We start from the raw sequence: 26,850 nt of genomic DNA, 5'->3' as shown, positions 1-26,850 counted from the left end.
CTGATAAAATACTTCGGGGACCAATCATCACTGTTGATACTCATCCAGCAATGACAGAAGAAATAGCTACTATGAAGAGTCACATTCAGCATAATCAGTGACAATACTGTCTTTAAAATGGAAATGAGCACCTAGAGTAACACCAGCCTTTTAGGTTGAATGCATCTCTCAGAGGAGTGGTTTGTGCATTTCTCATCTCCAGCATAAGTAAAACATTTCATTTTACCCAGCATCCTACTGGGAGAAACATCCCATCTTCAAGGATATTCTGTTGATGGCACTATTAAGGGCTACCCAGTGTATCAATCGAAGCACCACAAGACAACACGCCGTACTATTTACATTGCTTAGCATAATTTGTTTGTAAATACTCATTCATTTGCAGCTATGGTGACTGTCTAGAGAAACTACTGATGGTCTTGGGGCGCCTGGGTGGCGCAGTCGGTTAAGCGTCCGACTTCAGCCAGGTCACGATCTCGCGGTCCGTGAGTTCGAGCCCCGCGTCAGGCTCTGGGCTGATGGCTCGGAGCCTGGAGCCTGTTTCCGATACTGTGTCTCCCTCTCTCTCTGCCCCTCCCCCGTTCATGCTCTGTCTCTCTCTGTCCCAAAAATAAATAAAAAAAAAAAAACAAAAAACGTTGAAACTACTGATGGTCTCGAATACCCTTCTTTTTCTTCCGTGGTCTTTTGAATAAACAGCGCCTGTAAACCTTTTGCTTAACACAAGCAAAAGATCTTTTCAGTTAGGAAGAAGGAATGGTTTGGAATTTTTATAATTACATTGACGTATTTAAGAATATAGTCAATGCTTAACGTATGGTTTACACTCCTAGTTAGACAATAAAGCAGAGCACACCCCTGCCTGGGAAACAAGAGGTTTAAACTTGTGCATAATTTAAATAAATCACAATTTGGTTTATTCGTTGCATTCATACCCAGCAGCCTTAATTTAAACACCTTTATGCTTTTAAAGTTTGTCCTGTATGCCTTCCCTATTGAGAAGGTGAAATCTAAATCTTAAATGTGTTCCTTCACGGATTCCATGCATAATAAAGCACAAAGGAAAATCATGAACTCAATTCAATAACTGAATGCATCTGCAAGTTTCTTAGGGTCTGACAGTGTGGTAACAAATTCTAATTCATTAGGATTTTTTGTTCCTTCTCCTTCACAGAATTATGGGTGTACTGTTGAGCTCAATTTTGTTAAAATGGCATACATAGCTCTCTTTTCGTATTTTTTTTTAAAAGAACTGTAACTTAGTTAAAAGACTTAAGGATAAGCTCAAAGACACCACAACTGAATACTAAATTTGTTTTATCAGTCTTGTTTTGTGATATACAGAATCTATTGGTAATTAAGCAAGTTTTAAACACCAGTGGGTTGCTCTGGATTATTTTTGTGGCTTACATAACAAATGCTATTTCCAAAGTACCAATTCACCATTTACTTTCATCGATGAATTCCATTTCATTCAAGAGTTAAGTTTCTTACAATAAACATTAACATGATGTGGGAAGATCTTATAATTTTCCAACTGACTAGGAATCTTTGACATCCAAACGCTGAACTTAAATTGTAGAATAACTCATTAGGAAACATGCAATGGCAGTGTCAAGATTTACAACAAATACCCTGGAAGCGTTTTAAAAATTAATATTAAGCTGCTATGCTTGGCTTAATTAACTTTCTTCTTCATTTACAAAGCATATCTGTCTGGTTTTATGAACTTGGTCTCTAGTCCCCTTTCCTACAAACCTGTTTAATTAAAGTTTAACAGCTGTGTATGCTTTAGAAACAGCAGAATGATTTTTCTCCCTTGAAATACTTAATCCTTTCTTAAAGTATGATCCTTCTGAATATATATTTAAAAGGCAATGGACAAGGAATAATCTACCAACAGAAAAACACTAGCAGCTTAGGGCATCAGCACTATGTATTCAGTGTATAGACAAAACAGGAATTTCTAAGCTAGGAAACCCAAGGCCACATGGGGAATAAGCAGGTTTTTATTCTCAAAACAAAAACAAAAAAAAAAGCTACATAACACAATAAATAAGTAAATGAAACATAAGCAGAATGCTTAAAAATACAAGATACTGTAGAGTTTGGATCCACTATACACATCCAATACCCAAGGAGTATGACTAATGAGGTAACACCAGATATTTTGATCACGTTAACACTTTATCATCAACAGGTAAATATTTATTAAATAAACATATGTAAGTATATATGTTTGGGTATGTATGCATATATCCACATACATACATATACACACAACATGACATTTCTGAAATAATGAAAATAATTAAAGGGCAAATGGATGTGATGAATCCTCAAACGGTATACCTTTATATGTGAAATTTAAAAAAATAGTAACAAGGGGTGCCTGGGTGGCTCAGTCGGTTGAGCATCTGACTTCAGCTCAGGTTATCATCTCCCGGTTGGTGAGTTTGAGACCTGCATTGGGCTCTGTGCTGACATCGTGGAGCCTGCTTCAGATCTTCTGTCTCCCTCTCTCTCTCTCTCTCTCTGCCCCTCCCCAGCCTGCACGCTTTCTCTCAAAAATGAATTAACATTAAAAAAATTGTAACACTATAAAATTATTTCAGAAATCAGTAGTTCATGGGGCGCCTGGGTGGCTCAGTCAGTTAGGCATCCGACTTTGGCTCAGGTCATGATCTCATGGTTCGTGGGTTCAAGCCCCACCTCGGGCTCTGTGGTGACAGCTCAGAGCCTGGAGCCTGCTTCAGATTCTGTGTCTCCCTCTTTAACTGCCCCTCCCCTGCTTGTACTCTGTCTCTCTCTCTCTCTCTCATAAATGAATAAACATTAAAAAAGAAATCAGTAGTTGATGCGTACGATTTCATGCTATGCCAACTTCAGCTGTCTCTCCTCCAGGTTCTCTCTCCACCAGTACCTACCTGACCACTGTGCAGGGAGGTTAGTTTTACACCCTTCTGATACACCCTTTTTCTTGAAAAGAGTCTCTGACTTCACCTCACTGCCCTTCCCAACCATCGTTCTCTGCTTGTGGTACATGCTCAATTAATGTGTGTGAAATAAGCACATTGATGCAAGAACAAAACCAATTTATTTTTCAAGAGAACTCTAAAGAAGCTTCAGTAGACTCTACTATTGTCCAGCATGGGTGCTTCCCATCCCTGAGGGAGAGTTGTACCTACCCACCCTATTGATAGCAGGTTTAGCCATACAACTGGTTTGGGCCAATGACACACGAGTAGAAACGATATGTCCCTCTTCCAAACAGAAACCTCAAGATCCATCTTATGGTTCTACCATGCTTCCTTTTCCATCTCCCCTGCGACCATTAATGCCCTGTCATCCTGAATCCCCGAGGGAAGAAAACATGGAGCAGCAACTCATACAAGCTGTGGTAAAAATGTAACAGCGTGAGGAACAAGCCTCTACTGCAAAGAACCGTTGAGATTTGGGGGTCATTTGTTATCACGGAATAAGTTAGCCTAAACTGACTGACGCAGGGCAGGGCCCATTTATGCCTTCTCAACAATAAACGAGTGTATTCTCATCCCCCTTGCTATTCAGGGACAATCCCTGCAGCATGTATGCTGCTGGAGAGAGCAAAGAAAAACAGATGGCTGAGACTCATGTTCTTTACCACTTGCTTTCCTTAACCTTCAGTGACATGAAAACGTTCAGCAAATTAGAGAGTTTACATTTTTAAAGATAAGGAGTTGGGACTGATACTAATTGGACTAAGTTGAAATATTTCCAGCATAAACAGAATCACTTCAGAGAGTGATATTCAGGAGTGATGTTTTATAAATATTGCACAGAGCTTCCTGCAGTCATTTAATTTGACAAATACTTATTGAGCACACCTTCAATATGCTCAATTTCGCAAGACAGGACTGCGCTAGATGCCGGGATCCAGAAGGGAGCCACTGCCCTTGATTCAAATTGCACACCGGCAGAAGGATGCATGTACGACTGACTCTAATACAATTAGATGCATTTTATACCAGTAGGATCAATACAGTACTGTGGAAACAGAGAAGAGGACAATCATTTCTGTCAGGGTGAGGATACAGGATTTTGTTAGATGGGGGGAGGGGAAGGTGTCTGCCACACACAGGATAAAACATGAACACAGAGAAGTACGGAAGCACTTTTAAAACTGGAAAAATATAGCTCTAGCACTGTGTGTGTATGTGTTCGTGCGTGCATGTGCACGCACACCCACACAGTCACATGGGTGTAAGAAGAGTGGGTAGAGGAGGAAGATGAAAGGAAAGGCCGCCCACAGTGAGTGGTCAGTGTTATGCAAGAGGAAGTTAGTATTCAACAGGAGTCCAAAGGGATGTAATCCCAATCACAGAGGGTTTTAAATTTTTTTTTTCAACGTTTTTTATTTATTTTTGGGACAGAGAGAGACAGAGCATGAACGGGGGAGGGGCAGAGAGAGAGGGATACACAGAATCGGAAACAGGCTCCAGGCTCCGAGCCATCAGCCCAGAGCCCGACGCGGGGCTCGAACTCACGGACCGCGAGATCGTGACCTGGCTGAAGTCGGACGCTTAACCGACTGCGCCCCCCAGGCGCCCCCACAGAGGGTTTTAAAAAGGGCTGCCAGAACAGAATCTCTGTCCTACACACATATCTACACATGTGTGTACATACGTATGTGTATATCTATATCCATAATATGTGTGTGTGTGAGAAAGAGAGAGAGAGAGTGAGAGAGAGAGAGAGAGAGAGAGAGAGAGAGAGAGAGATGTTCAAGGTAAAATCCAGTAATTCTAAAGGCTACACAGTAAAATTCCCCTCACACTCCTGCCCTTCTAGCCCTCTAGTTCCCTTCTCTAATGGTGGAAGTTCCACATTTGCTAGTACCTACTGACTAGTTTATACTACAAAGAAAGTTGAGTGTGAAGTCCTAGAAAAATGACTGGTGTGGAAGTGGTATTCGGGATGCAATATCTGATAGTTTACTGGTGTGTGTGTGTGTGTGTGTGTGTGTGTACACATATAGATCTTTTCTTAATTATTCCTGAGTCTCTCTCTTATGAATGCATTACAATGTCCTTAACTGTGTAGATGCACATCTAGAAGGTTTCAATCTTTTGCTATTATAAACGAGCCTGCAAGTAACTCCCTTGTACACACTCCTTTGCCCTCATGTGTAGGTCTAGCTACCAGATAAATTCCTAGAAATGGAATTGCTGAGAGAGAGTTAGTCAGGCAAAAACAAAACAAAGGAACAGGACAAAAGTAAGGGGGCTTCAGGTAAAGACAAAGGTATTTGAAAAGATGCATAACTGCCAAGAAACTACAAACTATCAGTGTGGCTAGAATGTAGTGGGGAGAATACAGCTGGAGAGACACAGGGCCAGATCATAAGAGATCTTTATTACCAGGCTCATGAATGTGGAAGGCATAAACAAACATTCTTGTGGGAGTGTGGAGGATGGGTTGGCAAGGATATGAGAGGAAAATCAGTTAGGAGACAGACACAGTAATCCAAGGAAGAAGTCATGAAGGCCTGGTAACCTGTCTTCTTGGCCAATGTTAGATAAAGTCCTCCCTTGCTTGCCTCTTGAATTTCTCCTTTGGGGAGACTTTCAAGACCAAAGTCTAAGATGCCTCATGCAAAAGCAGCAGCCCTAGGGAGTGAACCCGTGACCAGATCCACCCTTCTACCCCGGCATCAGAAAGTATTTTTCCTGGTGCTAACCTTTCTATAAAAATTTGTGGACTGACTGCCTCCCTCTTTTCTACAGAATAAATAACATAGAATTTAAGAGCTGAAAAACATATTCCAAATCATTTAGTCCAAGGGTCTTCAAATCTACTGTGAGATGCTTTCTTCTTTCCTAAAAGCATGAGATCACAGGGAGGGCAGAGATTATGAAGACAGTGAGAGTGAACTCCTAAAGGATAAAAAAGATTGGGTGGCAGTCAGGATCTGACAGTTCATTAAAGTTGCAAAGGGAACCGGGAAACACAACACAACTGTGCTTTTTCCTACCCATAATTCTGAACCCAAATCCCAGCAATGCAAGTTTACGTTGAGGCAGGGTGGCAACGGAGCCGATTTGAAGATAGCATCATTTTATGCCTAAGTAGACCAGGATCTGAACAGGCTAAAACTTCTCAAGTTAAAACAGATCATTGGTGAGACACCTAATACTAGAACGTTTCCTCAAATTTCAGCATGCATCGGAGTCGCCTGCTAGGCTTACTGAAACAGAATGCTGGCTCCAGCCTCCGGGTTTCTGATTCAGTATGGGGAAGTGGGAATCAAGAATCTGTGTCTCTAACAAGTTCCTCAGTGATGAAGTTGCTACAGTCTGGAGATCAACTTTGAGAAACAAGCTACTAGGACAATGCTGCCCTCCATACGGTAGCTACGTAGCTTACAGAACATACTTAGATATCTATGTGGTCTTCTACACTGAAGTTTTACTATATTTTTATAACTTTAAAATATTGAGAAAAATATGCTACAAACTTTTGGTGAAGTCTCCTTTCTCTTTATTTGTAAAACTCATAGATTAACATTAACACACTAATAGCGTTAACTCACAGCCGACAAATGTATAAACGTTATGTCAAAGAATTCAATTTCTAAAGTTCTACCTCACGGACTTTTAACCATCAAAAATAAATGGCTTAAAAAATTTATTTCCTAAAGTAATCTATGAGATGAATACAACTAAAAGGCAATTCACACACTAGAAATACATCTGATCTAAATATGCACAGAAGGTTAACGCACATAATATATTCAAACTCACAAGAAAACATTTAACATCATTTGAAAATGGGCAATTCTGAAATAGTTCTTAGAGAAGGAAGTAAAAGATTAATAAGTGTATAACATATTCATTCTTATCAGCAATGAAAATAATATAAACGAAAACAATGAGAAACACGTTTTCACCTTTTGGATTAGCAAAGACGAAAATGATGTTAACACTCATTGCTTGCTTGATACTCAGTGCCATATTCAGACATTGCCAGACATGTGAAAAGTGGAACTTTGATATAAGTTTCCTGTGCATATCCTCTTTGATTTCCTTCACTTTATTGGTAGGGATGTTGCAAGTTTTAATTTTAACAAATCATTATTTTTTAAAAGTCATGTGAGAATACGAGAGCTCAGATACATACAGTTAGAAGTCACTTCAATTTCCATCATGCCGTAAGCATTCTCTTGATTTTAATGATAGCCACATTAGACTTAGAATTCAGGTTTGATTTACATAATCCCCAAAAGACAGCCCCAGAAATCCATTAAGGGTCACCTTACTTTCCCATACACATAGGAAATTCTAATCTGTTCATTCATTTCCTTTTCTATTATCAGACTCCTTGCTTTTTATAAAGCTTACTGCTTATTATACTTTCATCTCAAATAGAAAATCTTTCAGTTTGGCTTTCCATCCTACTAAACTCCATTCCAGTATGTATTACTTGCTCCTCTTCATGTTGTAGTCAGAGATTAAATAGTCATTTACTTTTTGATGTATGTAAAACTGGAATCCAAACTGCAGAAATGTTCCTGGGAAGCATCGATACACCTTGAGGTGTAGCTGCTCCGGGCTGCATATTAAAACTAGGTATCGCATAATGGTCAGGGAGTAGAATTTATTTTTGTAATAAGCAAAGGAGAAAATCTCCTTGGTTCCCAGGTGGCCAGTTGCAGAAGCCCAAAGTTAATGACTTGTTATTTATCATACCCCAAATATACAACTTTCATCATTCAATTGACTCTTCTGAAAGAAAATATCAACAACTGTCAACTCCCCTAATAACGAACAAAAATTTAATTATTTTCACTCAAATTCTCATTTGAGTTGCAACTACCAAGATGATCAATTTCAAAATCTTATTAGTTCTGCTACTGTGAACCACTCAGATTAATGGTTTCAATGTTACAAACAATGCTTCCAATGTTACAAATGTTCCAACGTTACAAAACTACAAACATAGGCTTTAGTTTCAAAACCAACATTTAAAAAATAGGAATGATTACTGCTTTTGCCAAACTAAGATGCTCTTATTTGTATATAGGTATCCCTCATAATAAATTAGGTAACATTTGAACATTTTCCATAACACGCTGAGTAAATGGGGGAACTAAAACAAATTACTTTAAAAAAAGGATCCCCTAGATTATTAGCTCCTTCCTCTCTTCACTATCAGTTAAGTCCAGCACAGGCAGATTGAGCTAAAATAACAGCCAGAAGATAATTGGAGTTCTAATGCTGGGCTATAAGAGGAGCTTAAATAGCCTGTGGTAGTACTCTGATACAGAATTTTCCCCTCTGCAGGGCTATTCCTTTTGTATTAGGAAGAAACTATTTGGGCAATGAAATTTATTCTACACTTTTATGAGCACTGTGGCTGCTCGCCAGTGAAGATACTCTCTGCAGTGTTCTTACAGTATAATAGCTCTTCCCCATCCAGCTCAAGACAAATATCTTTACTGTCCAGGTGCACCCATGTGGCTTCTAGCAGGGTAGCAAAAACTTCACTTAGAGTAGCAAAGCTCAGGATTTTCTTTCCTACTGTCCTCTGCCTCAACCAACCTAGAGCCAAAGAACCCATAGCTTTTAGGCTAATTCTTCCCTACTATTTAAACTACTGGCCAGGGGTGGGGTGCCTGGGTGGCTCAGTCAGTTGAGCATCTGACTTTGTCTCAGGTCATGATTTTCCTGTTTGCGAGTTCGAGCCCTGAATCGGAGTTTGTGCTGACAGCTCAGAGCCTGGAGCCTGCTTCAGATTCTGTCTCTCTCTCTCTCTCTCTGCCCCTCCCCTGCTTGCACTCTGTCTCTCTCTCTCAAAAATAAATAAACATTAAAAAACATAAATAAATAAATAAACAAACAAACAAACAAACAAACAAACAAACAAACTACTGTCCAGGACTAGAAATGTTTAGTATTTTCTACTTATTTCTAAGGTTAAAGGAATAAAAGTAGATAATATAGACCAGGATTAGCAAACTATGGCCCAGGGACCAAATCTAGTCCCATATCTGTCTCTGTAATTAACGTTTTATTGGAACATTCATTTTATGTATCCTTTATAGTTGCTTTCACCCTGCAGTATCAGAATGGAGTAGTTTTGTCAGAGACAGTATAGCCTGCAAAACAAAAAATATTTACGATCTGGATGTTTACAGAAAAAGCATATTGACCCCTGCTACAGACTGTGCATGAGGAACCAGTTCAACATCCCAAAGATATAGTAGCCAGCATTTGAGTTCTTGCATGGGAAGTTGTAAAAGTGGTTTTCTTCCAACTTCAGAATTTATAAAATATGGAGCCATATCTTGACCTACCAGTACAATAAAATTTTTTTCAACAGTGGCAAAAAAAAAAAAAAAAAAAAGTCGATCATCTAAAATGGGCAAATGGGCAAGGCATTCTTTTCAGCTCTGGGGAAGCCAAACAGAAAATAAGTTCATAACACATTAAATTTTAGTAGTGTATTAAAGTTTACAAAGTATTGGGAGGTATTTGTTCTTCAAAATAACTCTGAAAATAGATAACAAAAAAAATCAAGGAGGTCAAAAACTTTTCCAAGGCCACACAGCTTGTAAGGAACAGAGCTGGAATTGAATTTATCATCTTACTTCAACTGTAAAATTCCTTCTACTCTATCATGCTACCCTTCATTGCTCTAAGACATCTAAAAAAAGGTTTTATACAAACAAAAAAGTTACAAAAACTTAATAGCATCCATAACTAATTAAGTTAATACCTTAAACACATCTGCTCTCTGCATGAAATTCTTTCTCCAAACATTTTAAAAGAGAAACAGGGGTCAATGTTAAGTTTAAACAAGGTTAACTGAAACTGCACACAAATAGAAGACCTATCTGTTCCTTAATTATTAAGTAATTATTCAGGATGAAATATTCTTCAGTCTTTCTGGCATGCATCTTAAGCTTAGTTAAAAAGGTATTTTAAGACAATATTTTTAGCTTCCTAGTAAGATAATTGTACTTACATGCCTTTTCAAAATATTTGACAGACTTACATTACTGTGAGCAGAGAAAAAAATAAAAATCAATATTTAGTTGAAAGGAATGTACAAAAGTTAGCATTTTTCTATATTTTTACTTGGCATTCACAACTTCAGAAAGGTCTACTACTAAGAATTGTAATTAAGCCAGCAGTGAAGAAGGCTGATAAAACTAACACACTAGCCGGCCCTCCGTGTGACGTGATTCCTTCAAGGAAACACCAGACTCCACAAAAACACTTCACATAATCTGTCTGTACTGGGGGAGGTGAAGGAGGATCATGGCAGAACTGCAGTCCCCAAAGCCAGCCCGAAAAGAGAGAAAAGGAGCTTAGTGAAAAGCTTCAAAGTTAGAAACGGACTACTATATTTTGGAGAGCAACAAGGAGATGTTGACAAAGATGGAGCCAGATCAGAGCATCCTGCTAGGCTCCTAGTTGCAGAAAAATTTTCTTACTTAAGTTCAGCCAATGGGTTTTCTACCTGAAGCACCACAGTTATTTCAGCCCATGGACAGCCCAGGGAGAACACGACATTCCTAATACTTCCTTTTAGATACAGTGAGTTTAATATGAAGAATATTAAATAATGAGGATATCATTGAATATTAATTTTTATGTTCTTTTTTAAAGTGTATTTATTTTGAGAGGGGAGGGATGAGGCAGAGAGAGAGGAAGAGAGAGAGAATACTTTGCAGGCTCCACGCTGTAGCAGGGAGTTTGATGTGGGGCCCAATCTCACAACAGTGAGATCATGACCTGAGCCAAAACCAAGGGTCTGATGCTTAACCAACCGAGCCGCCCAGGCGCCCCTCATTTTCCTGTTCTTACCAGTAATTTTCTATAAATGGTTTTGTCTAATACCCTATGACCCAGCAATAGCACTGCTAGGAATTTACCCAAGGGATATAGGAGTACTGATGCATAGGGGCACTTGTACCCCAATGTTTATAGCAGCACTCTCAACAATAGCCAAATTATGGAGAGAGCCTAAATGTCCATCAACTGATGAATGCATAAAGAAATTTTGGTTTATATACACAATGGAGTACTATGTGGCAATGAGAAAGAATGAAATATGGCCCTTTGTAGCAACATGGATGGAACTGGAGAGTGTGATGCTAAGTGAAATAAGCCATACTGAGAAAGACAGATACCATATGGTTTCACTCTTATGTGGATCCTGAGAAACTTAACAGAAACCCATGGGGGAGGGGAAGAAAAAAAAAAAAGAGGTTAGAGTGGGAGAGAGCCAAAGCATAAGAGACTCTTAAAAACTGAGAACAAACTGGGGGTTGATGGGGGGTGGGAGGGAGGGGAGGGTGGGTGATGGGTATTGAGGAGGGCACCTTTTGGGATGAGCACTGGGTGTTGTATGGAAACCAATTTGACAATAAACTTCATATATTGAAAAAATAAAATAAATAAAATAAAATAAAATAAAATAAAAATAAATGGTTTTGTCTAGGTCACCAATTATTGTTACCCAATAATATGCTCATAGTACTTTTGTGTGGGCTACTCCTAGGGCTGTTTTTTTTATAATTTAGGGCTTAATAAATAAGCAGTTCTGGAGTTGCTACGTTTCCAAATACCTACCTAGTAGAGACATAGGATATTACCATAACATCAGTATATCTGTGTAATACACATATTGGGAAATGTAAATTCTTATAGATATATCTGAAGTATATATTTTTTCTTTATGGAATATTCAAGGCAAAATGCTATTACATAAATATTTTTTCTAATCTTTTCAATCTGGTACTAGGATATACACAACACCATATATACCTCTGGAAGCGTGATTAGGAGTACTAGAAAAAAGGACTTTTTCTTTTTACCCCATATGCTCCAGTATTGTTTCAATTTTCTAAATTATACTAAGCCTGTATTACTTTCGCAGTTAAGGAGGAGACTGTAAGTCTCCCTTTTCATCTCAAACCTTAACCAGAAAGGTGAATACAACACAGCTCGGCTCCCCAGGTAAACCAGATACTTTTCCTCCAGGGAGGCTTCGGCAGGCAGCCTTAGGATATTTTCTTGGTGGCAATTCTCTTGTTACACTGTATTTCTGTATTTTGTTGTCTTTCCACCAGAGCATAAGCTTCGGGAAGGCAACAACTATCTACAGTGTTTAATACTTCTAACCTCAGAATCCCAGACAATGATTATCACCTAGTAAATACCCAAGGCACTCAATAAATAATGAGTAAATCAGGACTACTACTAAGAATATCTAATTACTGAATACATCCTTATGTGCCAAGCACCGTGCTAACCAAATTACATCCATTACGCTATGTAATCCTGAAGAAAACTCTATGGAGTATGTACTATTATAATTTCCACTTTACAGGTAAGGAAAGTTAAGTTTAGAAAATTAAATAATTTGGCAAAGTAACATGAGAAGCAGCAAAGCTGGGATACAAATCAAGGAAGTCTGAATTTATAGTTTGTGCTCTTAACCTTTACACCACAATGAATGATACATGACTGTGCATGAAAGAATAAACAGTGAGAATGTTCATATCTAAGGAAGAATCCTGTTCAAGAGACGGGTAGCCTAAGGTAGAAAATGCAACCAGAGAAACCACTTATGGGGGCAGGGAGAGAATCACACACTATACTAGCTGTCACGATTATGAGAAAAAGTAATTCAATCTAAATAGTCTAGTGACTTCCGGCAACCGTTGCATCCTCCTACATGAAAGCGTGTACACTATGTTTGGGGAAATGCCTCTGGAAACCTCCCTACACTGCTCAATTGATTACAGAAATAATTTTGACTTTAGAAATCAAGATCAACATTTTTACATATAAAATTAAAGGGGCTATTTTTTGATGGTGAGGAAGAAATACCTATTGCTAATGCATAGTTTTTATTAGCCATTCCATTTTTATTCACTGATTCAGCAGCAGCATGATAAATAATTACCTGTAACTACATAAAAGAGAGAAAGATTTCCACAATGTCATGGGTTACCTACAAATCTATAATTCTGCAGTAAAGAATTATCATTCTTTCAAGACGAAGGCAGGAATGTCCAGAAGATATTAATAATTTCTCAGGTTGACATGAGAGTAAAACTGATGGGTTTTCACAAATGCTTCTAATTTAGCGGTAACTAACCCTTATTGGACAGACCCTGGGACATTTAATTTCATGCCCAAGCCCTTATCTATTAAGTAATAGTGTTGTTCAGACCCTAAGTACTAAATACAAATGTGCCATGCCATTTTGATTTGGGAAAATTCAGAATTCAAACTAAACCAGGCTTATGAGCCTCAGAAATTTGTGAAAGCCTTCTGTTCAGGTTGCTAACAGCTAAGGCCCAGTGTATAAATATCCTCCTGTGTTCAAAAGCCACCACCAACCTGGGTGGTGGGAACTCTAAAATAAAACCACTGGCTTCCATGCTCTAAAACATTCTATTTAGCAATCTTTATCAGGATCCTGGACATAAGTTTCTTTCCAAATTTCTTTTTCATTCTGCCCTTGCTTTTAGGACAGAATGCAGTCCTAATTCCTAATCTGCCCAAAGTGTCATAAATCAATGCAAGGTCTTCAAAGACTGCTACAGAGACATATTAGGCTTCTATTATTCAGAGCTACTGCACCAAAAAAAAAAAAAAAAAAAAAGAAAGAAAGAAAAAGAAAAAGAAAAGAAAAAAGTTATTAAACAAGCATCATTTTTAGTTTTACTGGAGAAAACTCAATTTAGTTCTGTTTTTCTTCCTATAAAGCTTCATCATTTCCTGGAACATAATATGATTCAACCATCTGTGATAGGCTAGTATTGATTTCCGTATCTTCAACAGCACATTTAAAATCAACAAGCTTTAAAATGTTAAATTTCTAGTGATTCAATTGAATTTTTTTCCTAATACCAGAAAGTTATTTTTAATAAATTAGGGTGTTTTGACACTTTACAATAGAGTCTCTAGACTTGAAGAGGAATTATCACTTAAATATTTTGCAGTGAGAGAAGTCTCATGCCTCTCTACCTCAGAATATTTTGCAATATCAATAATTGTTACAGAAAGTCTTGCACTGTACTTTCTAGCGTGGAAATGCCTGTGTTGTGAGCAGGATGTGCTTTTCCACAACACCATTGATCCTGCCTGACCTAAGGCCTCCCTGGACAGGAAGTGAAGTGACTCTGTTTTCTATGAACACTTCTTGGACTCCTGAACAAGGAGAGCCACAGACTAAAGGAAATCAAATTATGCAAAGTGAATGAATGATAAAGTAGCTTCTATTTCATAGGCAGGGTGACCATTTGTTCCAGTCAGTCTTGGCCACCACATTATGCTGATTGATCCAACACAGTAACCATCCCCTTTCACTCCCAAATGTGCCCTTCTTTAGGTGATAAATTATATGGTTACCTTCTTCACTGGTGACTCACTTCACTGAGGTTGCTAACTACACAGAATCCCAGATTCCAAGTGTCTGTAAAGTGTATTTCAGTAGGTAAGAAGAGAAATGATAATAGACGTCGTTTCTGACAGGGCTGAGAAAATCTGTGAAACAGAAATACAAGTGCCCAACAAAAAATGTTGATGCCTTACACATTTCAATTGTGGTTGATTCACATTGACTTCCTGCAGTTTGGTGCTTTCTATTCATTTTATCTTTTTCTAAAACAGTCCTTCTATGTGAGTCATAATAAATTAATAAGAAAAAGCAAATAACTATGAAAAATATTTTGGTGGAACTAATGGCCTTGTCTAAATATTACTTTCATCAGCTTTTTTACTGTTTGTGTTATAGATAAGTAGGCGCATTTGGGTTAACATGAAAATGACTACATTCCTGGCTAAGTTATCCACACAATCGAGAAACTGCTTTGTGATGTTAATTAATGTGGACATCCTGACAGAAAGTTCAGACTTGCCAAGTCACCTCTTTTATGGTCTTAGAAGTATTTGGCTGAATTCGCTGAACAAATACTTCAACTGTACTTTTTTCTTGTCAATATAATCATAATGACTGTGATTACAAATAATGTGACTACTTAAATGAGTCACTCTGAAAATATCAAAGTAGTCACCATTCATGTCATAAACAAGGATACTTAACTACTTTTAGAGGAAGCTACATATTATTTCCTCAAGAGAGAAATACTTGGACCCGTTACTTGGGTCAGACTGCCTCCCTTTAGTCTTTCCTCCATACAGCAGACAAAATGATCCTTTAAAAATGCCAATCATATCCTATCAGTCATGGTTCATAACATTCCACAGGCCTGCCATGTTACTACAATAAAATCCAACATCCTTCCTATGAGCCACAAAGCTCTGCAAACCTCTTACTCCTAGTCTCCTACCTCAGTTTACCTCATTCAGTAGGGTTGATATGCTGACTTCTTGCAATTCCTTAAACTCACTTTATGCATATACATTTCAGGATTACATTTGTTATTTCTTTGGTCTGAACTTCCTTTGTCCTAGATACTAACATGGCTCTCTTCCTTTTTCCCTTAATTTAGAAGTCTGCTCAAATATCTTCTCATTAGAGAGGTTGACTATGAACATCCTACCTAAAGTAGCAGTTCCAGACCCCTGCTCTATACTTTTTTTCCTACTTTATTTTTCTTTAGTACTTTGAGCTCATGGCATTGCATTATGTGTTATGTATTTGATGATTATCTGCTTCTAACCACTAGAATGTAACCTCCATGAGGGCAGGGACTTTGTCTCTTCTATTCAATTGTGTCTCTCTAGTGGCTAGACCAGTTCTCATTAAATGAATGTTTCTAAGGTCTATAGGTCAGGGAACTGATTAAAACAAACGTAACCCAATCATCTAAACTAATTTCACAATTTGTGTGGAAATGTTTTGACTTCTGAATCTGAAGTCCACAATTTCCCCATTGCATATGATCTTTAAATCAATTTTTTCTGAAAATCATATTTCATGTATTGTTGGTAAGAGTATAAACATGTTGGTAAGAGTGTAAAACTCTTAGGAGGGAAATTTGGCTGTATATTAGAACTAAAAATAACAACAACAACAGCAACAGATGTTGACCCAGTATTTCTACTTCTAGCTCTCTGTTCTACAACAATAAACACACACATGTCCAAAAAAGTATGTGTGCAAGGATGTTCATTATAGCATTTTGAATTTTTCAAATTTCTGTTATTTCTGTAATTTAAGTAAGTAAGTAAATAAGTGAGTATGTAAATCTTCCTCAGAGAGTAATGTCAAAACAACTACCAAGGAGAAGAGATTATAGTTTTCTTGAACATGAGGTTTAAAAGGGTAATTTTGAGCAAAGTGAATGCTAATCACAGTGCTCCAATTTGGGAGGCCTCACACTATCTGCCATACCTGCGAGCCCCTTCCAAGAGTCCCCTTATAGCCATAGGGTCTGTACTAGGCAACTGGCCAACACAGCCACACTGGCCAGACCAAGGAAGGGTGCCTACCCCAAAGGCAGCTGGTTTATTGGCCGACCAGTGGCCTGTCAGGTGGGCATATCCTAGACCTACACCTCAAAGGGACACACTCATATTCTCTCAGGTAGTTTAAACAAGAGGCAAACCCAAGGAAGTCAGCAGTTAGCAATGGGGCAGAAGCCAACTGGAACCCAAACAAGATGGGCAAAAGCAACACGCCAGCAGACAGAGGGTACAAATGAACAGAAACCAGTAGTCCTGCTGAACTCCCATTCTGATTCTTCAGTGAGGCTAGGCTGATCCCTGGCTTCTAACACCCTTCCTTCCCCAGGTAGAAAAACGTAATTCAATCATCTGCTGAATTACCTTAAAAAAAAGTGCTCTTTAAACTATACTTTACTACATATCTGTTTTTTTTTTTAAAACTAACAGAACATTAAATTGAAGATTAAATTAAGACTTTGAAGTGCTTAGCTCTGAAAAGATAATCGTTTCCTCTCTACCCTCTAATTACATGTAATTCACAATAAAAATACTACAAAACCCACAATAAGGGTAACTTGAGTTGTAATAAGTCAAAACTTTTTTCTTTGATCATTTTATGATATATCAAGTTTTTTCCAAAAAAAAAAAAAAAGGAAAGAAAGAATTTGGTGATGTGCATTTATTTTTAGCTTGCCTACTAAGAAATCAAGCATTATCCAAGTTAAAAGTGGGAATGGAAAGTCCACATTACAGATCAAAGCACCCTGTCTTCTACATGTTAGGACACCAATAGACAAATGATTTCTAGTGGTAGACAGAAAGCAAATTTAAAAAATTTTTTGTATATGTTTTGGCATTGAAAAAATGTGTCATAGAGAAAAAAAAGGTAAGCCTAATAGTAAATAATACTTTACTATACTTAAATACCTGTTAATATTTATAAATGCTGTTAGAAATATATTATAGGAATTATTCCATTATATTTTAATAATTTTTAAGCTTATTTATTTATTTTCAGAGAGAGAGAGAGTACAGGGGAAGGGTGAAGAGACAGAAGGAGACACAGAATCCCAAACAGGCTCTGCACTGTCTGCGCAGAGCCTGATGTGGGGCTCGAACTCACCAACGATGAGACCATGACCTGAGCTGAAGTCAGACGCTCAATCGACTAAGCCACCCTGGCGCCCCAGGAATATTTTCAACTATTAATTTAAAACCCAGGAAGCCTATAATTCTTACATACCAATATTTCAGAGGAATAAAATTTTAAATTTTCTTTTAAAACACCAAATACAAAAATTATTTTCTCTAATCAATTATCAAATAGTTTTTAGAGGCTACATACTAGGAAAGTCTTGAGCCTTGACACTTCCATTCTGTATGCCATTCATGGGTTCATGGTAGAGGTGTAGTGAAGGGGGACAGAAAGGGACATATGTCCAAAGAGTTAATTTTCAGGATTAGAACAAAGAAGCCAGACTTTGCACATGGGTTGCATCAGTGGGGGGAAAGGGTATAAATCTCTTACATCCCCACCTCCCTTTTCTTCATCTCCCAACCCTGTGCAGATAATCCTCCCTCCAGCTCTGCCTCTCCTCTGTGAACCTAATACAGTATTTACATTTACTGAGGAAAGAACAAGCCAGGTTTTTTTCTCAGGGAGGTCTGTTGTAGGATTTCTAATTGTACAGAGATTTTTATGTCTGACCAAGTTTTATAATCTTGCGTTGACTCTTCAGCTCTAATCAATATTGATACATCTGAATTAAAACTGTCTTCTCTTTGTATTATACTATAAAATGAATCCCTTGGCATTCCTAATCTTGTTAGATTATTTGACATAGATAAAATTTTTGCTTCCTGTGTTGACCAATTCTTTTATTTAAATAACTTCACTGAGATGTAGTTCATATAACACATAATTTACTCATTTAAAATGTACATTCACTGTTTTTAATATATTCACAGAGCTGTGAGACTATCACAATTTATCTTGGAATGTTTTCATGTCCCCTACCAACCAACCAACAAACAAACAAAAACAAAACACAAAACACAAAAACCTACTATACCCATATCTTTCATTCTCCTTCTTTATGCCTCTATTTTCTGTCTCTATAAATTTGCCTATTCTGTACATTTCATACACCATAAATAGAATTAAATTGTATATGGTCTCTTGTGATCAGCTTCTTTCATTTAACATAATGTTTTCAAGCTTTGCTAACTCATTCTTTAAATGGGATTTGCATCATATCCACACTGTTTTCCAAATATTAAAAGAATATTTTGTATATTTATGCATGTATGTCAAATGGTTTTCCAAATTATTGCCCTTCCCAGTTCCCAGAAATCAGAAGGCTAGATAGCCTCTTCAAAATAAAAAAAAAAAAACACAGTCCTCAGATTCTGCAAATTGAAAATGCAAATCCTCCAGGTAACAAAAACTAAACTCTTTGATATTAACACACTTACACCTAACTAAAATCACATTATTATACACGCACATTCATCCTCCCCCCAAAATGCCCAATCTATTTAAGGTCTCAAAATCAAAGGACTTCTTATAATTCAAAATATTAAATAACCAGTACAAAACAAGCAAATGCGTTGAACAGACGCTTCACTCAAGAAGATATATAAATGGCACATAAGCACATGGAAACATGCTCAACATCAGTAGCCTTCAGGGAAATGCAAATCAAAACCACAACAAGATTCTATTTTATATCCACGAGGATGGTTATAATGAAAAAATATTCATAGTACCAAGTGTTAGCAAGAGTACAAAGAACCTCAACCCCTTTTACACTGACTGTAGAACATAAAATACAATAGCCACTTTCAAAAACAGTTTGGTAGCTACCAAAGTTAAACATATATTTCACCAAAATACCCAGTATCCCTAGGTATATAGGTGTTTTAACAATGATATATGTGAATACTTCTCAGTAGAAATAAAAACATATTTCTACCCAAAGACACAAATGTCCATAGCAGTGACACAAATGTCCATATCTTTACTCATAATATCCCCAAACTGGAAAAATCCTAATCTTCATTAACTTGTAAGTACACAAACAAAATGTGGGATGTCCATACATAGAATATACTTAATAATAAAAAAGCACAAACTACAGATATTCACACATTGGAGGAGACAGAAAAAAAACCATTCTGATACGTGGTGGAAAAAACAGATATAAAAGACTACATATTGTATAATACTGTCTATATAAAATTTCTAGAAAAGGCCAAACTATGGAGACATAAAGCAGATCCATGGTTGTCTGGGATTGGCCACTGGCACTGGAGTAGCTTCAGTTAAGTGCAAATGGAAAGAGGGAATTTTGAAGGTAATGGAAGCTCTCAAAAACTAGATGTGGTGAGGGTTGCACTATATTTATATATAATAATATATATATATAATAACATATTATATATATTATATACAATAATGTTTATAATGAAACATTAAACTATATTTAAAATGGGTGATTTATACAGTATATAAATTACACATCAATAAAGATTTTGAAAAAAACACAAATATTCATAAATGTAAAGCATTCAAACAATACCTCAATATCTCCATTAATACTGTGCAGACTACCAATGAACAGGAATTCATGACATGAAAGTTTTGCCCATTCATTCTTACATCAACAAGTTCTCAAATTGTTTGGTCCTTTATACTCTAAAAATAATTTGTACTCTTAAAAATAATTGAGGATCTCAAAGAACTGTTGTTTATGTGGATACCATTTGTCAATATTTACCATATTAGCAAATATACTCTGTCAATATTTATCATATGGGGAATTAAAATGGCAAATTAAAAACAATGTTACAGCATCACTTCCAACAATAGCCAAATTATGGAAAGAGCCTAAATGTCCATCAACTGATGAATGGACAAAGAAATTGTGGTTTATATACACAATGGAATACTACTTGGCAATGAGAAAGAATGAAATATGGCCATTTGTAGCAATGTGGATGGAACTGCAGAATGTTCCGCTAAGTGAAATAAGTCATACAGAGAAAGACAGATACCATATGTTTCCACTCTTATGTGGATCCTGAAAAACTTAACAGAAGACCATGGGGGAAGGGAAGGGAAAAAAAAGTTAGAGAGGGAGGGAGGCAAACCATAAGAGACTCTTAAAAATTGAGAATAAACTGAGGGTTGATGGGGGGTGTAGGGAGGGGAAGTGGGTGATGGGCATTGAGGAAGGCACCTGTTGGGATGAGCACTGGGTATTGTAAGGAAACCAATTTGATAATAAATTTCATATTAAAAAAAAGATAAACTAAATAAACATTAAAAAAATTAAAAAAATAAAAGATAAATAAAAACAATGTTATAGATTCAATCTAAAATAATAACAAACCTATATGTTAACACATAAAAACAAATACATTCAATGAAAAGTATAATTATTTCCCAAAACAAAATAAACAGAGTTGAAATCAGTGGCATTTTTTATGTTTTTGCCAATCTGTTTCGTGTTTGGCTTAATAGAAGACAACCATATTCCCATATCTGCTCTTGCATGCAATCTGAAGCAATATCTCACATCACACAGCCTCTGGAAAACCCCACTGTATACTCAAGAGAGAATAAGAATGAAAAAGGCAAACAGCATCTTAGTATTATTAGGAAAGTAGTTCTGATCTCACTGACCCCCACAAAGGGCCTGGGGAATGCTTAACACAGTTACTTTAGGATTAAGATTATTGGAAAACAGGATCAGGAAACTTTCTGAAAATAATTTTCAGGGCATTTTGACCCCTACAGTGTATAGACCTGACTACAACTTACTTAAAAGTAAGCAATCAAAATGAGACACATCATGCCACATCAATACTTACTTGTTGAATCTCAAATGCTGTTCTAGATTCATCAGCAAGTAAAATAAATAAGATAATACTACAGATTGTTAAAATACCTGATTGTTAGATTGTTATTTTCTTTTTTCTAAAGATTATTTATTTATTTTATGAGAGAGAGAGAGAGGGAGGGGCAGAGAAAGAGAGGGAGAAAGAGAAACCCAAGCGGGGTCTATGCCATCAATACAGAGTCAGACTCGGGGCTCAATCCCACCAACTGCGAGATCTTGACGTGAGCAGAAATCAAGAGTCGGACTCTCAACCAACTAAGCTATGCAGATAAGTTGCCCCTACATTGTTATTTCCTAAAGCTACTATTTTAGTCATGGATTCAGAAGCTTTTGTTTTATATCCTTTCTCGTTTTCCACCATTGCTATGAGTGTGAAAGCTCTGACCTAGTTTCTGTATATGCTTGTAAAATAATAAAACATTTTTGAATTTTTCTAAAATAAACCTCGATACCATAATCTAAAATAATCATGCTCATTTTAATATTTGAAAAATAATTATTTAGTTGTCATTTTAGAAAACATGACTAAATTAAATTGAATTAGTATTTATTTCTCCTGTGCCTCACATTTAAAGAATAATATAATTGGGGCACTTGGGTGGCTCAGTTAGTTAAGCTTCTGACTCTTGGTTTAGGCTTAGGTCATGATCTCACAGTTCATGGGTTCCAGTCCTGCATTAGGCTCTGCAGTGATAGAGCGGAGCCTGATTGGGATTCTCTCCCTCTCTCTCTCTCTCTCTCTCTCTCTTTCTGCCCCTCCTTTCTCTCTCTCTCAAACAAACAAACAAACAAACAAACAAACAAACATTAAAAAAAAAAAAAAGGATGATAATGTAATCAAAAGTTTCCGTGTGCCTTCTATCCTGAAATAGTTGGAGATGCTCGCTAAAGATATATCAGTTCATTTGGGATGTCTCCAAAGCTCTGGTCCCCTTTGAACTGAGTTGTACTTCCCAAGGAACATGATTTAAAACTTGACAAAATTCCAGAATTTATAACTTGAACTCAGTGTAAGTACTTACTTGACAATATCTCCTTCAAGAGCAATCACTCTTTTAATGATCTTCTGTTCTGGGTTTTTAGGGGACCTAGAATAAAATAAGATTATACAATCAGTTATGTCTCTATTGCTTTAAGGAAATGAAAAGAAATTCTGCAACAAAATAAGCTATATTAAAATCATTACAGAATCCTTTGCACCCATGACATGGCCTCAGTCCTACTTAGGTCCCCAGAGTGATATAAAGCTACTATTGAAGCAATTCTCATTTTAAACCTTTGGAGGAGAAGCCATGATGACAGTTTATTAAAATAAAAAGTAGAGAAGGATAAGAATTTTAGTATTAAAGCTAAGTACTTGCAAGAGAGAGGATTCATATATGAAGAAAATTAGATGTTTCTTTAAAATCACATACTTAAAGTTTCTTTATTTCATTTAAAATAAACAATGGAATGTGGTTCATATACACAATGGAATACTACGTGGCAATGAGAAAAAATGAAATATGGCCTTTTGTAGCAACGTGGATGGAACTGGAGAGTGTGATGTTAAGTGAAATAAGCCATACAGAGAAAGACAGATACCATATGGTTTCACTCTTATGTGGATCCTGAGAAACGTAACAGAAACCCATGGGGGAGGGGAAGGAAAAAAAAAAAAAAAAAAAAAAAAAGAAGTTAGAGTGGGAGAGAGCCAAAGCATAAGAGACTGTTAAAAACTGAGAACTGAGGGCTGATGGGGGGTGGGAGGGAGGGGAGGGTGGGTGATGGGTATTGAGGAGGGCACCTTTTGGGATGAGCACTGGGTGTTGTATGGAAACCAATTTGACAGTAAATTTCATATATTAAAAAATAAAAAATAAAATAAATAAATAAATAAATAAATCCACAAGAAAACAAAGAAGATGAGAGGTGTTTAAAAAGATCAGAAGAGTCTTTTAAACTGCATTTGGGTTTAGCCATTTGAAAACTCTGTAATTCGGAGCACTAAAACAAGGGTATTGACATCCCACTCTATCCCTAGAATCTCACTCTGCAGAAAGCCATGTCTGCCCTGAGTAAGCCCTATGGAGAGACTCGTGTTGAGGAAATGTCTGCCGACCATGTGAGTGAGCGTAGCAGTAGAACCTTCAAGGCTAGTCAAGAGACTACAGCTCTGGCCAACAGTGTCACTACCATCTCCTGAGAGACCGCGAGCCAGGCCACCCACCTAAGCTGCCTTTGCCTTCGTGATACTCAGAAAATGTGTGAGATAATAAACATTTGTTCTTTTAAGCTTCTAGATGTTGCGGAAATTTGTTACACAGCAAGGGCTAACTCAGTCTTACTAAGGCCAATTTCCTGCCAATAATGTTTTAAGTCTTTTAACAGACACATTTCAAGGAACATCTCATATATCACATAAATGATCATTTAATATGATTTTGGAAATCAAAGACAGATAAAAATATTTTCAATTCAAGTCACATTTTGAATTGAGTTGCTTTTGAAAAAGGAAAGTAAATGCACAAAAACTGAAAAGATTAAATATATTCAAAATGTAACACTTCATCAAAGTAAATATGCAGTTTCAATAAGATTTATATTTCACAGGGGCGCCTGGGTGGCTCAGTCGGTTAAGCGTCTGACTTCAGCTCAGGTCATGATCTCGCGGTCCGTGAGTTCGAGCCCCGCGTCGGGCTCTGTGCTGACAGCTCAGAGCCTGGAGCCTGCTTCCGATTCTGTGTCTCCCTCACTCTCTGACCCTCCCCCATTCATGCTCTGTCTCTCTCTGTCTCAAAAATAAATAAACTTAAAAAAAAAAACAGTTGTTAAAGATTTATATTTCACATTATATGTGGCTGAGAAAATGAAATCATCTAAATCATTTGCATCTACTTGTGAAAATTAGTCTCACGTTTTTCACTAAATTATAAGTATTCTTTATTTTAAAAGGAAATTTGGTCAGAGTTTTTGACTGAACTGTCCCTTTCACTGAACTGACTAACCATTACATCTCTATAATTTTACTGTCATCTGTGTGCAGCTAGAGTGAGGGTTCTTGGAACAGTGAAACTGAATAAATTGTGCAGGACCACTTACACACATTTAGGAAATTCCTCTCCTTTGTCTCTTTGTTTTAGATAACCAGAAATGTATAAAATGATATTCAGCCTCTGTGATCACCAAAGAATTGCATATTAGAACAATGGAATGCCATTTTCCTATTACACTGACAAACAAATAATAATGATAACAACAACAACAACAACAACAACAACAACAACAATTGTAATGCTAGTAATACAGTTTGTTGTTGAGGGTCTAGGGACATGGGTACTCTATGTATAAAGCATATGGTAATGTAATCACGCATTTCCATAAAACAGTGACAAGATTTTATATTCTTTTCAACATGACAATTGTAGTTTTAGGAATTAATCCTAATGAAACAATTATGAATATATGCAAAATTTTAGCAGTATGGATGTTATCTATTTTTAAAAAGAGAAAAAAATTCTGTTAAGAGTAGATTAAGTAAATAGTCCATCCACATAATAAAATATTTACCAGTCATTAAAATGATATTATAAAAGAATTTTTAATGATGTGAAAATATCAACATAATGCATAGATTGAAATGGAAGCTAGAAAATAGTATGCATACTGTGACCTCACACCTGTAATTAGAGAGAGAAAATGTACATGCAATTGTACAGGGAAAAATCAGGAAGGACATAAAACCAAAGTTGGGGTGTAGGGAGTTCTGTATCTGATAAAAAAAAAAGTGTGCCTAGAGTTTTTGGTTCAGATTTGTGGGAAGTCTATTAGCAGATGACAACTGTTGGTATCATATGTAATTACGTAAGAAGAAATGCCCCAAGAAAGGCGTGAGACCTGAACTAATCGCCAAGTTCCCCCACCTCACACTGATGCGGTATTAATGCCAATGAAATAATATGAAAAGCAATCCTTATCACTGTAAAACAGTATTTTATGCCAACAACTTTTAAGCTCTTCAGGTGCTTGAAAAGAATTTTATGTTTTAAAATAATCTATATTTTAAGATCATGAGGCAAAATAGAATATGCAAAGTGAGCTATCTATATAATTAAAGTCTTATGAATTACTATTTCAAATATATCTATAAATTTTAATGTAATATTAAACTCATGAATCTAATCAAAATATTCAAAATGAAAAAAAAGCTATTACTAACATTAATCCCATTACTGCTCAAAATCTATATCTATATTTTAATCATTATGCTGTTGAATATACTACTTTCATGTAAGTAGAAGTGGTATGAGAGTTATTATAGATTTACATTGTGAAAGTCATTGAACTTCCCTTTGTCTAAATTTCCTTGGCCATTTGCCCATCTCCTGGGAAGTGCGAAGAATAACAAGCGAAGGATTATATGCCCTCCTTTAGAGATACGATGTATGGTGTCCAACAAATACTAAAATTTGCATTTAAATTTGTAATTTCAGTGTTTTCATAATAAGCATTGTTTTACAATATTTATCTCTGGATCCTGACTTTTAAGCATTCTGTCATATGCTGATGATTTAATTAGGCACGTTTCCTCCAGAGGCTTGGACAGGATGCCTAGAATTATCCGCACAGGGTTCCGCACATGAGTTTGGTGTGGCAGAATGGGTGGGTGTCTAACTGCAAAGGCTGTCGGGAGGAGAACAGGATGCAGCATGGTCAGTGCATTCCTATGACACTTAATGTTCTTGAATTTCACTTCCCATCTTGATAAAAATGCTGTTTTCACCCTGCTACAGGACGGACAGAGCCATGTCTTAGGTCTCATAATCTCTGGAAACGATTTCATGCTCTTGTATGTTCCTTCTGTACACTGTAATTTTGATCCTGTCTGGAGCACTAGGAAGGTACTTTGGAATACTCAGGAGATGCCCTCTTGACTTTTGTGGGGATGCGAAGATTAGCAAGTGTGCCACGCTCTCTGTTCCTGCTTCCATCACACACATACCTTAATCCTGTGTCTAGGCTCTCACTCTTCTCCCATTTATAGTGAAATCCTAAAACCTCCCTCCAGATTGTAAATATTTTTATGTTTACGTGACTCAGGATTGGCCCAGATTATCACAGAATTAATCTCATTATCAGAAGTCACTTTAACGACAGTCTAATGTAAGCATTGATACCGCAAAAATACCACACTAATTACATATATACAGTGCAGTCTAAATTTTAACTCTTCCTTCATAAGGTAGAAGAACTAATATTCTAGGCATGCCTTATATTAGACAGGCTGTTTTTTACTGTCCTAAAGAATGGCCATGCATTAAAACACATAACTACACCATCACAATAAAAAAAATGGGAACATTGCTGTTTGAATCATCAAAATAAGATGTAGAATAAAAAGTCCACCCAACACAGTTATAAAAAGTCATATAAAAAGAAAGTCATATCAAGTGATAACTTCCCTCTTCCTTTTGTTTTGAGGTATAATTAACATATAACATTTTATTAGTCTCAGGTGTACAATATAATGATTTGATATTTGCATATAATGCAAA

At 36.7% G+C, this 26,850-nt stretch overlaps 1 protein-coding gene across 8 annotated transcripts in view; it reads right to left on the bottom strand.

Annotated features, from left to right (window-relative positions):
- Positions 1-26,850, bottom strand: part of IMMP2L (inner mitochondrial membrane peptidase subunit 2) — an 896,430-nt gene that overhangs the window by 265,433 nt on the left and 604,147 nt on the right. For all 8 annotated transcript variants that reach the window (XM_058724576.1, XM_058724575.1, XM_058724572.1 and 5 more), the window contains one exon: positions 22,339-22,404. In XM_058724576.1, coding sequence (XP_058580559.1) covers positions 22,339-22,404 — 66 coding nt within the window. The remainder of the gene's footprint in view (positions 1-22,338; positions 22,405-26,850) is intronic.

Source organism: Neofelis nebulosa, chromosome 4 (genome assembly GCF_028018385.1).
Source record: "Neofelis nebulosa isolate mNeoNeb1 chromosome 4, mNeoNeb1.pri, whole genome shotgun sequence".
NCBI lineage: Eukaryota > Metazoa > Chordata > Mammalia > Carnivora > Felidae > Neofelis > Neofelis nebulosa.
This window is presented reverse-complemented; position numbering and strand designations above follow the sequence as displayed.